At 40.2% G+C, this 14,665-nt stretch overlaps 1 protein-coding gene across 2 annotated transcripts in view; it reads left to right on the top strand.

Moving 5' to 3' along the window:
- Positions 1–14,665, top strand: part of raly (RALY heterogeneous nuclear ribonucleoprotein) — a 63,167-nt gene that overhangs the window by 44,663 nt on the left and 3,839 nt on the right. Inside the window, exons 3-8 of one of the 2 annotated variants that reach the window (XM_037975352.1) lie at positions 7,678–7,750; positions 8,727–8,774; positions 10,736–10,890; positions 12,026–12,145; positions 13,042–13,208; positions 13,781–13,828. In XM_037975352.1, coding sequence (XP_037831280.1) covers positions 7,678–7,750; positions 8,727–8,774; positions 10,736–10,890; positions 12,026–12,145; positions 13,042–13,208; positions 13,781–13,825 — 608 coding nt within the window. In that variant the 3' untranslated portion in view covers positions 13,826–13,828. Of the gene's footprint in view, positions 1–7,677; positions 7,751–8,726; positions 8,775–10,735; positions 10,891–12,022; positions 12,146–13,041; positions 13,209–13,780; positions 13,829–14,665 lie in introns of both variants that reach the window. The other variant, XM_037975351.1, reaches the window with a different exon arrangement.

Below are 14,665 nucleotides of genomic sequence, written 5' to 3'. Positions count from 1 at the left end.
AGGTAGCAAAGCTGCGCTCTTCTTCGTAGACATTGAGTTTGGCTGCAGCTGCACACAGTTGCAGCGCCTCCTACAGGAAACTGGTGGAGCTACGCAGAGAACCACGCCGTTCAGAAGCCTTGTTTGGATTCATGTTTTTATAATATACACAGCAGAGAAACACTGAGGTCCGGACCTCGGGGTCCTCGGTGGGAGCTACGGCCCTGGTGATGATCTGTGAGAAGTTCACAACGATTCTGAGCATGCACAGAACTTCTGAAGTAAAGTTGTGGTTTATAGCTGCGTGTCGGGGTCCTGGGTTGATTTTAAATAAGATTTATGCTTCAGGTCTGTTGTTCATGTATTTTTAAATACACCCAAATCTATCTAAACATACTTCAGCCTGTAACTACCTTGTTACTTATAGTTTGAAACATAATTAAACTGCATTTCTGAACTGATTGGTTTCTGAATGTTCGCCGCCGTCACCTCATTCTGCGAGTCTACAGTCCCTCTCAGTCCCATTCAGGATGTCAGATGCTCTGACGGTGATGTCAAGTTAGGCTGCTCCTCCTGTGTCTCGTTAGGCGTTCGATTGTCATGTTCCTCCACCTGAGTGATGGTAAGCAGGACTGGTAATGCTCAGCTCATGCCGAGGCCACGAATTCTGAGAAGATGCTGCTCGCAGCTGCATCCTGATGCAGTTTGAGGAAGTCGTGCCTGAACGTGGTAAGGGTTCAGGAGAGCATCTCAGGGGGAAAACAGCATTTTGTAAGCGCTAAAAGCTTAGCAGCATCATGACTTCACACTAAAGGAGGTTCATATAGTTTGTGAAGATCGTGGACATGATCCAGTGTGAAGGAGGCCTAAATGATTATTGTCCAACAGATTCAAATATTAAATTGTAAAAAAAACAAAAACATATATCTTGACCTTGCAGTCCTGTAATCTTTAGTCCATCCTTTTTATACGCTGTCACGACAGAAACCTTTGGAAACTACGTTCACATTTATTTTCTTCTTAAGGTTTCAATGCTATTTGTTCTTCCCTTTCTACTACAGTGCAGCATCACATCCGAAGGGAAATAAGAGTTGGGCTGAATGGGCCTTTAAGCTGCTGGAGTGTTTTCCTCCATCTGCCCGGGTCCCAGCAAAGCGTGAGGCGAGCTGTCAGCAAGCTGCTGGTTTATGTTCGGTCTCTGCAGGGCTGCGGAAACACCGCACTGTGAACAACGTATTAAACACATTCATTTTTATATGACGCCGTCTTCAGACAGAAATCAGAAACAGATTTAATCTGATTTCATTCAAGCAAATTAAATTCCAGCCTCGTTTAATCCCAGTTCAGATGCGTCCAGACCATTTTAAGGAAACTAATAAACTTTAATTTGAATAAATTCCCATTCCTGGACATTTAAAGAGCGGCAGGCAGCGGAAGAAAGGAGGGATTTTCAGAAAGGACACCTCTTCATATCCAGCTTATAGGATGTTTGTTGCAAAATACACAGATTAATGTAACCGCTGGTACAGAAAGCTGTCGGTAATTAAAGTTTCTAAGGATAAAATTTTAAATTTGGTTACAGTTCTTCATGAAATGTAGAGACAAAAATAAAAAGAATTGTCAGACAATTATGTTGTGAGACAATTTTAATGAATTTGCCACTTTTATGCCATAAATCAGAACAAGAATGTAATTTAAATATGGTATTTCTGTTGTAATAATGGGATTAATGCATTTAATTTAGATAAGAATAAACTGGTCTGAGATGATTCATGAGAAGAACAAAGAAAAGGTTGTTTTTTTTTAAACAGATACTGAATCCCTTCCTGACTTTCAGAAGGAAACCTGATAAAAAGGTGACATGAACTAGGGGTTTGGAGGGTGCTACAGAGGATATGCATGACATAAATGAAGGAAATTTATAATAAAGCAGGCATTCTGTTGTTCAGCACATTTACAGTCCAGCTATATTTTGATATTTTCTGTGGTTAATATGAGATATTAGCTTCCCTAAGTACCATCAAGCAGACGGCAGTTTGTTGTCAAAAACACAACAAAAAGGTTAAACTAAAGAATTTTACTTTACGAGTTCCTTTTGCACAACTAAAATAGACACTAAACTAAAAGAAAAACAAACTTAACCCTAAAATAGGAAGTAAGACAAATTAAATAAGCGCTACAGTTTAGTGATGGGACATCTGAAGCCAGGGTTCGAGGCGTGTGCCGAGTAAAAAGGGGGCGTGTCCGATGAACTTGTGTCATATTGAGCAAAAATCACGTGATCAACAACAAACGACGCCTCACGTTACGTCTGCCACGTCATTGCTTCACTTTGTGTATCGTTTTTCAAAATAAAATCGCAATGATGGTTTGGGAGCAGTTTTCATCAGCAGTGGTTGAAAAAGAGAAAAACCTCTCATATCCTGGAAAATCATATTTGTAATATTAAAAACCAGAACTAGAACTCCCAGGAAGAGATGATTTTAAACAAATTCTGTTTTTCCAGGAAGCTCAAAGTATTCAGAGTCTGCCCCAACAATCACTAAAGTCCAACATATCTTCATTGTCAAATAAGCCCATGACATAAAAGAAAACCCAACGGAACCACGGCTACAAATCATTTTAATAATTAAATATGATTTAATTGATTCTCCTGTTACTAAACATGAGTTTGATGAAAACTTTCAGACAAATGTTTGAAAGTCTGATCCAACTGAGTGACGAAGCTGTTACAGTTTCACCAGCAGGTGTCACTAGTGAGCGATGAATGACGCTTTTTGCAAAGCAAAGTGTTGGAAAGCTTCATTGCTTCATTTGCCCTTCAATAAGTGCTACAGTCGGAATATGAGGTGCAAATATTGGACAAGTACCCAGAGTGCAGACCTTATTATTAAAAAAATAATAAAAACAAAAGGCTGACGACGAGGCAGCAACTAAAACTAGGATTGCTCAAATATGAGGGGAACCAGACAGCACACAGAAGTGAAACAATAAACCAGGAAGTGGAGGAAGATGAGCAGGTTTTAAAGACTGAGGGTAACGAGTCGGTGGAAACAGGTGAGTGATCACTAACAGGGAACAGGTGTGGATGGTGAGCGACTGATCGCATAAGGAACAACTAAAATAAACACATAAAACCCTGGAATAATAAACTAAACACTGGAAACAAAGAAACATGAAACAATAAGCCCTATAGGGCATCAAATCCTGACAAATATAAGTTTCAGAATCTGCAAAAATTACTTTTATTGTGAAAACATGTAAGATATGTGCAAAAGTCACATTGTTGAAGAAAGTGATGAACATAGTTTAACAAAACGTACACAATTACAGTTTTATAGTTGATATTACAAAAGCTCTGACATTATAAAAGCTACAAAAAAATACAAATTAAAGACAAATATGGTGTGGATTTGCAGATGAGGAACATTTTGTATTTCATCTCATCTGCAGAGCACAAAATAGGAACATTTAGGAGGTAAATCTTAACAGAATTAATCAAATAAAACCTTAAAAATAAAGAGGAAATCTCTCAGCAGCCGGTTCTGCTGGTTCGGTTAATGTTTCGCCAACAAGCTGCACAGATTTTTATTTTATTTTTAATTCAGTTCTGTTCATTTAAAAAGTAAATATCACCTAAAGATAAATAAAGGCTTTGTGTAAAAGGTTAGAACAGGAAAAGATGGTGGGCAAAGTTAAAAGCGTATCTCTGCCCTTAAAAACATTGCAGGATTGTGTTTAGCCTCATTCAGAGAGGATTTCTACACGCCGGTTTGCAAACTGGCCCAAAGAGTCACCAGAAGTGACTTCCTGATGGAGGAAGCTGAAAGGGAAACATTCGAGGGGCGAGGGGTCACGTTTAATGGATTCTGTCGTCCTTTTTACAGCGAGACGATGAAGATAACGCCGCTGAGCTCGGCCGAAATGTGAATTTATCTCTTTTCTTTCTTTCACTGTAAGGAGCTTGTAGCAAGAGCAAATATTTCATGTGATTACTGATTTAATGATAAAATGATCCGCCGCTGTCAGGAAGGAGAGACGTGGACTTCTGGGCTTTCTGTGGAGATGATGTGTTTTTTTCAAAGATTGATTTTAAAGCTGATGGACAGAAGTGGGACGACTGATTGATAGGCAGATTTAAACAAAAAAAGGCCAAATTGTACTCGATTTGCACTTATTTTTGAGTACTTGCCAATACCGAGTACTACTAAATGTTGTTATATTTCTTGCAGTTACTTTGAAAATGTGTTTGAAAATCAGAGGAGGACGGCAGCCGCTCAGATCCGTATTTTCCCAGCATCCTCTTCTGCAGCTGTTGGAAAATCCTTTAAACCCTCGTTGTTCTTTTAAACGTTTCCTCAAACCGCTCGTGTTGAAAGTTTTTGTCCCTCCTCTCCACGTCTTTGCTGTGTTTTTCACACGACTGATGAAACGACCACCTCGTAAAAAAAAATGGCCTCAGCATCTAGTGTTGTGTGTTTCTTCTTTTTTTTTTTTGCAATAATGCCACCCACTGCAGGAACTTAAAACATAACAAGTATAATGAGGAATACCCTCATTGCTAATTTAAAATATTTATCATATTTACAATGAAACTGAAACACCTGTCATGTTACTGTGGGAGGTTTCATGGCTAAATTGGACCAGCCTGGTGGCCGATCTTCATTAACTGCACCAGTAAGAGCAGAGTGTGAAGGTTCAATTAGCAGGGTAAGAGCACAGCTTGGCTCAAAATGTTGCAACGCACACAACATTATAGGTGACATACCAGAGCTCAAAAGGGGACAAATTGTTGGTGCATCTGTGACCAAGACAGCAAGTCTTTGTGATGTATCCAGGGTAATGTCAGCAAACCACCAAGAGAGACGAACCACATCCAACAGGATTAACTGTGGACGTCTGAAAGGGATGTTCTGGTGCTAACCCGGATTGTATCCAAAAACATCAAATCACGGCAGAATCTCCTGTTTCCACCAGAACTGTCCGTCGGGAGCTCCACAGGGTCAATATACACGGCCGGGCTGCTATAGCCAAACCTTTGGTCACTCGTGCCAATGCCAATGTCGGTTTCAACGGTGCAAGGAGCGCAAATCTTGGCCTGTGGACAATATTAAACATGTATTGTTCTCTGATGAGTCCACCTTTACGGTGTGGAGAAGCCCCAAAGAAGCGTACCACCCAGACTGTTGCATGCCCAGAGTGAAGCATGGGGTTGATGAGCATGAAAGTGAAGTTGAACATCTCCCATGGCCTGCACAGTCACCAGATCTAAATATTATTGAGCCACTTTGGGGTGTTTCTGAGGAGCGAGTCAGGAAACGTTTTCCTCCACCAGCATCACGTAGTGACCTGGCCACTATCCTGCAAGAAGAATGGCTTAAAATCCCTCTGACCACTGTGCAGGACTTGTATATGTCATTCCCAAGACAAATCGACGCTCTTAATGTTGGTAATGTTAATGCAATTAAAGAGAATTTATTGCAAAAATGTACATTTAAGAGCTTGTTCTGGTAAAACCTGCAGTAAATCAGTACTTTCAGACGGTTAGTATGGCTTCCAGCGGTGTTTAACTTCGCAGCAGGTTGGAGCGGCCCGCTGTAAATGTGCACACATGAACATGATGGGAATTAACGCACCGATAGTCCTGATTGCTTGACGATCAGGACGTCAGATGAGAGAAGAAGAATGAGACGTTTTTAGCAGATTAACCAGCCTTGCTGCTCGAGGAGGCGTTGCAGGAGTCAATAAAGTATTTTTGTGTGTGCGCTGCAGTCAGGTCCTATAAATAGCACCACCCTGCAGGCTCACGGAGCAGCAGGTGGACTTTCTGCACTTCCACCTCCTTCCTTCGGGTCAGAAACACAACAGGTCAATAAGTTTTGCTTCGATGGGATGCATTTTGACTGTTTGTCTCCATGTAAACCAATGCATCTCATAATTGTGTGTTTGTTTTTTACACCTAGCTGCAGAAGTTTAAAGGCTTAAATCTTTATTCTGAAACTGCTGAAAACTCCCTGCCAGTCTTTGTTCTTCCATCTGTTCTGTTTCGTTTCTCTGCTTTTATTTATCATCTAACATTCATCTTTTGTATTGTTCTCGCAGCTTATTTCAAAATGTCACATTTTAGGGCTAAGTTTGGTTTTAAATTATAAGAACTTTGACTGGATTAAAGGACTAGCATCATTCAAAGGAATGCATATCGCCCACCGCCTTTTAAAGCCAGAGTTTAATGCAAAGATCATCTTATTTTAATGTGTGATCTCCTGCAGGATTGGGAGATGTGCATGCTCTGAATGACTCTCAGCTACTACCACCCCAGATTTTACCTCAATATCTGTGAAACTGACTGAGCTAGAACCACGTCTGCATTGGCTCCAAAGGTTCATCAGGGATTACTTCCTGAAAGTTTCATTCAAATCTTTCCTGTGATTCATGAGATATTTTAGCAGCAAACAGACACACACACGCACATAAACACAAGCAAAAACATGATCGCCCTCCTTCGCCTTCGTTAAAAACGATTTCTACAAGTGTGCGAATTTAACGAATGTCGATAAAGTCGAGGATTTCGACTCCATCATAGCAGACGCACCCTGACCCGTCGCTTCAGAAACACCAGACACGTCTACACCATGTGTGTCAAAGTCAAGGCCCACATTTTCTCTGTCCCGCCAAAATAAAATCTAACTTTTATTAGATCTGACCCTCCAGTTTCAGACAGATCAACTCACTGCTGCTTCTCTTTTTTCTGTAAAAAACTGAGCCTGTTTAGGGAAATCTTTTTGAGCCAATAAAAAAGCTTTAATTTCTCAGTAATCTTTGATTTTCTGACGTGGAAGGACCAACAAAGAGCGTTAAATGGGACCGATCAGACTCCCGTCAGAGCAACAGCGAGTCTGATTTAATGTATAACCACTTTTTCTGCATTTTCTTCTACTTTCAGAGTTAAATGTTAGCAGCTGCACGATCAGATTCCTATTATTATGGAGAAAAATTAATAAGAAAGCATAAGAAATTATGTCTCTCTTTAAGTTTGATCTGTTCTTCTTTGTTCATTAAATTATGTTTGTTTTAAGTTCTGTATAATCTGTCACAAGGAGGAGGTAATTATTATTTCTATGTGAAGGATTTGACATATTACATCTAAAGCCAGGGTTAATTTATGTATTTTTTCAATAAATATTGATCGAGATTGAACCCCGGCTCGGACCGAATTTTTAATTTTGGCCCCCTTGTGTTTGAGTTTGATCTGAACCAGCAGGAGTCATACCTGAAGTTTCTGTCCACAAAGGTAGATTTCTGCCATCTGGTCTGCAGGGCTCACATTGATTCGTATGAAGTGTTGTTGTTGTTGTTGTTGTTGTTGTTGTTGTTGTTGTTGTTGTTGTTGCCTCGTATGATGAGCTGAAAGTGTCGGCCACCTCTCTGACTCTACTGAGAGTTAGAACTTAAAATGTTTTCCAAAGGCTCAACAGCTCCCTCTACTGGAAATCACAAGAAAACATGCCAAATTACTTATTAACAGTTTGTTAAATTGTTCTTTTCTCTGCCTTAAAACTTAAGATTAAATGTCTTTATTTGCAGTTTTAACACATTGAAGATTAAAACATGAGTTGGAGGATCCACTGGGATGCTGGTTCTGCTTATTTTGGTGAAATTTCACTAATTTTTTCTGCTTTTTTTGGGTCTTTTTCCCAGATATCAACATGGCAGGAGACCCGAGGCCAAAAAGACCCAAAGGCTTGAAACGATCGGCTGCTTCTCTGTACAGGTAGATTCAAAAAGGCTTTTAAAGCCGAAATTAAAGCCTTAACAGAACGTCAGGAGTTTTATTTCTGCTGTTATAAAAAACTGCGTTGTGTTAAAAACGCCTTCTGTTCAAGGCCTGATTCAGACTCTTTTCTTACAGCTGATTTTACTGAAAGATGCAGGAAAAATGTTTCATAAAAGATCAAAATTATCTCACTGATCTCCAAACAAACAAACACAAACATCTGTGTGGGATTCAGATCTTTAAATCTTAACAACTACTTCCACTGAATACCAGCTCAGGTAAAGTTTATACAAGACTTTTAGATTAAAAAGAAGAGTTTCAACAACAATTTTTAAAGAATTATCACATTTAGCTGTTGCCTAAAGCAGTCCAACTATTAGAGGAGTATTTAAAAGTTTTTATTTCAGCAGCAGATTTACTGTAACTTTATTTTTATTTGGTTTGAGGTCTTAATCGTGTTAACTGTGGCACTTTTAGCCGCTCAGACTTCAGGGCTGACTCTAACCTTTGATTAAGTTTGAACACATTGTTCTTTTTTTGTACTTCAGGACTTATAAAAGCCATGTGCGCTTGATCCGCTCAGGTCTTTACCTCTGCTGTACCCTTTGTTCTTTAAAACGCAGTGGTATGACTCATTATTTGGACCAGAAATGCAGAAACACCTCCTGCACCTTTCTCCTTCATTTGAGGTTTTGTAATATTTTTTAAAACCTACCTGCTGTTCTTAAATGTCCTTTGCAATAATATGCATCCATTTAAACAGCCTAATATCAGATCTCAGTGTTTCAGTTAATGCTAACATGTCATTATTGAGGATTTCTGTTTTTTTACCAGGTTCTTTGTTGTTTTTTTTTTGGAAGATTTGTCTTGTTTTGCCCCATTTTTGTTCTTATGTGTTATTTTAAACATGTCTGAGTTGTAACACTTCTGTTTTTTGTGCAGTCTCACAGATCTGTTGTGTTTTTTCCTCCAGTGGCTACGAGTTTGACTATGATTACTACAGAGAAGACTTCTACGACAGGTAAGAGGGAGGATGGTATCCCACGCGCCTCTTCATGATGCAGAGCAATTCAAACTAAATCTAAACAAACAAAGTTTTACGAGTGTTAACTCCAGAGACGAGTGTTTAAAGTCTTACTACATTTATCAAATCTGCAGACAGTCACTAAAATATGTCCACTCACATTTAAACCCTGTTTTAATACCAGGACTCTGACTCCTATCTGCTTCTTAAAGGGGTTTCCATTTTCACAAGGAGAGATTTTAACCTGAAAGATAGAATAACTGGAAGAAATGGACCTAAGTCTGCAGGAAGCAGCTGTTCTTTGAGTTGGAAATAGTCACTCTAGTACTTTTAACTGCTGGTTATACCATTAGATGCTGATGCTAACTCAGCTCATTATTTAACCAACAGCTTTAGCAGCGAACAGAGTTTAAATCCGCCCTTTCTCGAACCCTAAACCCGAGTATTGGCTGTCCTCAGGGCTGTGTGCCGAGCCTCCTACTTGTTACCCCGAGGGATGTATTTGTGAACAGAACTTTTATAGAGGGGCTTATTTCTCAGGAGGATGAATGTTTAGTCAGAGCATCTGTCTGGTCCTCACCAGTAATCTGATATCTAACCTGAGGAGGAGGAAAACAAACATTAAATGCCTTCAGGGACGCGTTGAGTGGGACCTGAAGGATTACCGGAGCCACAAACTGCTCCCAACGCTTCTTTATTGTGTTTTTTTATTTTTATTAAGGATTTAAATTATGCAGCAAATATAATCAGAGCTTGAAAATGGCTTTTAGGTGTTCGGTGATGTATTTAATTAAGTTTTATTATAAAACAAATATATTCCTAACTCCTTGCCGATGGATCTGATTTGGTTGTAAATGTTTTATTTAACACAAAAATAAAGAACAGTCTGTGTAAAACAGGTAAGATGCTTATTATTATTGTTATTTATCATTAGAAATAAGAGGCATTGGTCAAATCATCCAAATGCAGAACAAGATGAAAAGAATAGATGGACGGGTAATTTGGAGACGTGTTTGAAGTCGGATCAGATAACGCCGTGCACAGACAGATGTGTCTTTATATTCAGGAGGAATAAATAGCTACAACAGGAGGCCAGTCTTTCCAGAAAAACCCTCCAAACTGCTGGTTTAAAGAGGTAGTTCATGTCTGCACAAGTGGGTAAAAGCTTCAAACAACTTACATTTACAGAAATAAAATCCGACCTTTTAGTCACGTTGTGCAGCTAAACTCTGGTAATCATTCACTGTTCATTTATTTACACATAGTTTTGTGTTTTGGAGCGAGAACAAATGATCAGTGGTGCATGAAACGCTGATTTATCTGACTCCCACACAGAGCGAGTCTTCCTGAGAAACTGACAGTCGGACAGTTTCATGTTTTACCAAAAAGACGAGAAAGTTCACAAGTCCTTCAGACATTCCTAATGTTCCAGCGTTATACTTAAATAAATCCATAATACATAAAATGCAAAAGCAAAACAATCATTTTACAGCTGAGCAAAAGAGTTTTCACTGGTTCTGTTTCTGCACGGCACCGACTGATGAGGTGCCGTGACTTCCTGTGAGAACTGCTGATGTTCAGACGAGTTCAGGTGAATTTCCTCCCAGGTGTTACGGTTTGAAACGGGAAGAAGCTGCAGCTTCAAGCAGGACTTTGACTCTCAGATCTGCAGCTACATCTTTACAAAGATACAGAGCTCAACAAACCAGTGATGACCAGCTGAGGTTCTCACATCCTAAAAACTGGACAATGATTGGAGGAGGAGGAGGAGGGTGGTTTTAGGGAATTTATCTGGTTAGTTTTCATTATTGTGTCATTATTCTTAAGTTAATTCTTCAATTTTCTTTGCAAAAATGCACAATGCAACTCTTTATTGTGTAGAAATGTGCTTTAAATGTTGTAAGTTCTGTAAGTGCTTCCTGTCCCCCCCTCCTCTGCCCGTCTCTGTCTCCTGTTAGGTTGTTTGAGTTTCGTGGCCGAGTGTCTCCGGTCCCTCGGGTGGTTCCAGTGAAACGCCCGCGGGTGGCGCTTCCTCTGGTGCGACGGGTCAAACCGCTGCCAGTCAAGGTGCTCGCCTCCGTCCTCCCCGCCACCAACGGCACTAAAAAGAGACGTAAGTGACGTGTTTCCAGAGAAATGTGGCTTCTGATTACGGTGTCTCCATCAGCCCTGATCAGGATTAAATCAGTGCAAATGTTCTTCCTCTGAAACCTTTACGACCTAAAGAGCCACTTCTGCCCTTTTTATCCCCATGAAATAAAATTTATCCAGAGCTGCAAAACCTACGTTATATATAAATACTAAATGTAAAAAAAAAACTAATTTATTCCACTATGAAATGGAACAATATTCTTATTTTTTAGGACAAAGGACAAAAATGTTTTTTTTTTTTAAATTGAAGGATGGAGGGCTGTAATAAATACCTTTATTTTGAAATAATAAAGCTTCCTGAGTGAACATATAAATGAAGACCATTTTTTTTGGACACGTTTTACTTCTCAGAGTTTGTAAAAAGCTGCACTTTGTGTTTGTTTCCCTTGCTGTAAACGTGTCAGAGATGTTTAATTTTCTGCTGGATCTCAGAGAAACGTCTCTCTGCATGGCAGGAGAAGAAATCACTCTTATCTGTCTCCATCTCAACCCTCTGACCCTCCTCATCTTCCTCTCCGGTCCTGTGTTTACACGTCGATGAAGAGTTCAAACATCAGGGCTTCTGTTGTCACTTCCTTTTTGCATTTTACTCATTAAACATTCAGTTCGAATCGTGTTCAGATCCTGGATGTTAGGGAAGAAGCTGATGCCCCGTCAAACCTCTCACATTTGACTTTGACCTTTTCAGCTGCTGTGTTTTTGTTTTCGACTTCCTTTTTCGTTTCGTTCAGCAGCTTTTATGTCAGAACCTGCAGCTCAAATGGTTTAAAAATGCAACGTGGCAATTTTTTTTGTTCAATATCACTCGTTTTTTGTTTTTTTTTTAGATAAAAGAAGAGTTAAGCTTTTATATTTCTCCTCCCAGCTGTCAGAGGAATCATAAAAAGCACCATGATGGCTGTTTTTACACTGCAGGTCATGTCAGATCAATCAGATTCGGGTGAACAGAGTCCCAGATTGGTTGTTAATTTTAAACAGAATTTGTTTTCTGTGTCTACTTTTTTATGCATTCACAGTAATTCGTTTTGAATGGTGCATTGTTCCTTTACAGCAGGGTAATCTGCAGTTTGTTAAATGTCTCTTTTTCTCCTCAGCAGCAGTAAGAAGCACCGAGCTGCAGGCCATCAAATCAGAACTGACTCAGATCAAAACTAACATCGAGGCTCTGCTGGGAAGACTGGAGCAGATCACAGAGGACCCCCTCGTCCCCCCCACAGGTCATCCACCCACTCACAAGCTCCTAAAATCAGACTCATTAAGGGAAGTTAAAGCAAACGCATCTGTTTTTAGTCCCAGCTCATTAAAGAGCGTCTGCTGTCAGGTTTTACTGCACTTAGTGTCTGTTTAACATCATTTATCTGCAGCTGCAGCTTACTGCACAGCTCCGTCAGAACAAAAAGCAGAAACAAACTAAAGAAGAAAGCGATGAAGCAAACTTGAGATCTTACTGTCAGCGTCTAAAGTCACAACCTTTTGTATGAGCTGAAACAACAGATTCATTCAGGAGGGAAAAAGGTTGATTTTACTGTAAACATCAAACCACTCTGCTCTGTCTGTTTTACTGAAAAATAAGAACTACAGAAACAGGAAGGAAAAGTTCAGGTGTGACGCTGTTTCAGCTGCAGCTCTGAGCTTGTTTCCGGTTTCTGTGGTTTCAGAAATCCACCAAAACAGGAAATATGATTTTATCCTCCTGATGTGACTCCTGACCTGAGAATGGCAGCACATGGAGGTGCAGTTCTCCTTCCTGTCCATAGGCGGCGCCAGATACTTTCCTTTCTGTGGACTGAGCCCTAAATTCTAAATCTTGTATTTTCTTTTCCCCAGGGCTCAATTAAAGCCAATTTAAAATAAGATTTGCAGTAAAAAAAAGGAATATTTTTGATCCCAGAGATCTGAAATTTGTCTCAAACTGCTTAAAACACGACTAACAGAAACTCAGATGGACGTCATGGTGCATCAGTTTAAACCTTTTAGGTCGAAGCTGATTTTCCTCGCCGTTCATCTTCGGGCTGTTTGGTCTGTGAGCTCCAGCTGTTTCTGCAGCTGCGCCCGTGACCCGTTTATGTCATGTTTTGGGTCTTTTTCTGCGTCTCCGTGTGTGGCGATGCAGATCTGATCAAAGCAGAGGAGTGTCAGAGCGAGGAGGCGTGGCAGGAAGGGGAGGAGTCCAGTTCGGAGCTGGAGGACGAGGAGGGGGAGCAGAGGCAGAACAGTGACGCCGATGAAGAGGAGGAGGAGGAGGGAGAGCACCAGCAGGACGATGGTCACGACCACATGGTGTGTTTGCCACTTCATGTGATCTTTAGATCCACTTATTCTCCACAGGGGGTTTAAATGCAGCTAAAAGTCATTTTTAAACAGTTTGACTTCCTCAGAACTTCTTAATCTTCATCACACTGAAGCTAAATGACAAAAGCCCCATTTCTTTTTATAATTCCACACATTTATTAATGTTTTTTTTAACAAACAAGTGACCACATCTCATCAGGTATCAGAATCCTTCAGCTGGGCTTGAATCTGTGGTCTTCATCGCTACGACAAACTGCAGCCAGAGCTTATTTCCTTTTATCGCTGGTCTGAAATCTTCTCCTGCAGGAAAAGGTCTTTCAGTCTGGCATCGTTCGGCGTGATGCAGATTGCTGTCAGGACTCGGCATGTGTTGGTTATGAGCCGAGCTTTAGACAGAATTACCAAAACTAACAACTAAAAATGCAAATAAGAGAAGAAAGAAGAAAGTTTGTTTTCCGCAGCAGTGGGAGAATCGGATCAGACAAGCAGAGCCTCAATGAAACTGTGAAGACGGCCGTGTTTCTGTGTTTACTCTGGTTTGCTTTTCTGTTTTCTGTCAGGAGAACAGTTGTCTTTCTGCAGAAATGGATTCCATTCATCCCTGAGAGGTGAGTGTTTTGGAATAAAATAATAAATAAAATAAAGCTGTCCAAACAGACCTTTTCTGTTTCCCAAACAGGTTAAAACAGGATTAATAAGAACTGATGTTTCTGTAAGGCTTTGAAGGGACAAATCAGACAAAAACGAGTTCTTCTTTAAGGTTAAAGCTGAATTAACCTGAACTTAGTGGTATTAAGCTCCTCCTGTCTCCACATCATTTAATTTAACCCTCTCAAGGCAGACGTTGCAGATTTGCAACAGCGAATTGCATATACCTAATTACTCCACATTCATATTTTATGAGCCTTATTTTACTCAGATGATAATTTCTCCAAATATCAGATTTTTCCTGTTACTAAAACTTAATTTGAGCCTGAGAGGGTTAAATTTCAGGTGACAATGAAGAGATAAAAAACTGAATTCCTGCTCTCTGAAAGCAACTTTTTAAGACAGGCTCAGGTCTGGATGAGTCAGATTTTTTTGTAAATGAGTGGAAAATCCGAATAATGTGGAACTGATCTCTGTTTAAAACGGGAGGAAATTTGCAATTAGTGCTGGCTCGGGGTAAAGAGTTATGACAACAATGCTCACCGGCACGTGAACTCTCACAGCCGCCCACTCAGCTGAGCTGCAGACGGTTCTCATTGAGCTCAGGTAACAGATTTGTTCAGATTAGAAACCTGCTTTTTCTGTTCATAACATTTATGGACAGAATTTCTAGGCGCAGCCAAGGTGTTGAGGGGATCCGTTTTGGTGGCCTTAGGATCGCATCTCTGCTTTTTGCAGATGATGTGGTCCTACTGGCTTCATCGGACCGTGATCTACAGCTCTCACTGGAGCGGTTC

This window comes from Kryptolebias marmoratus, linkage group LG4 (assembly GCF_001649575.2).
Source record: "Kryptolebias marmoratus isolate JLee-2015 linkage group LG4, ASM164957v2, whole genome shotgun sequence".
In the NCBI taxonomy this organism is placed as follows: domain Eukaryota; kingdom Metazoa; phylum Chordata; class Actinopteri; order Cyprinodontiformes; family Rivulidae; genus Kryptolebias; species Kryptolebias marmoratus.
The sequence above is the reverse complement of the archived record's forward strand: the minus strand, read 5'-3'. Positions and strand labels throughout refer to the sequence as shown.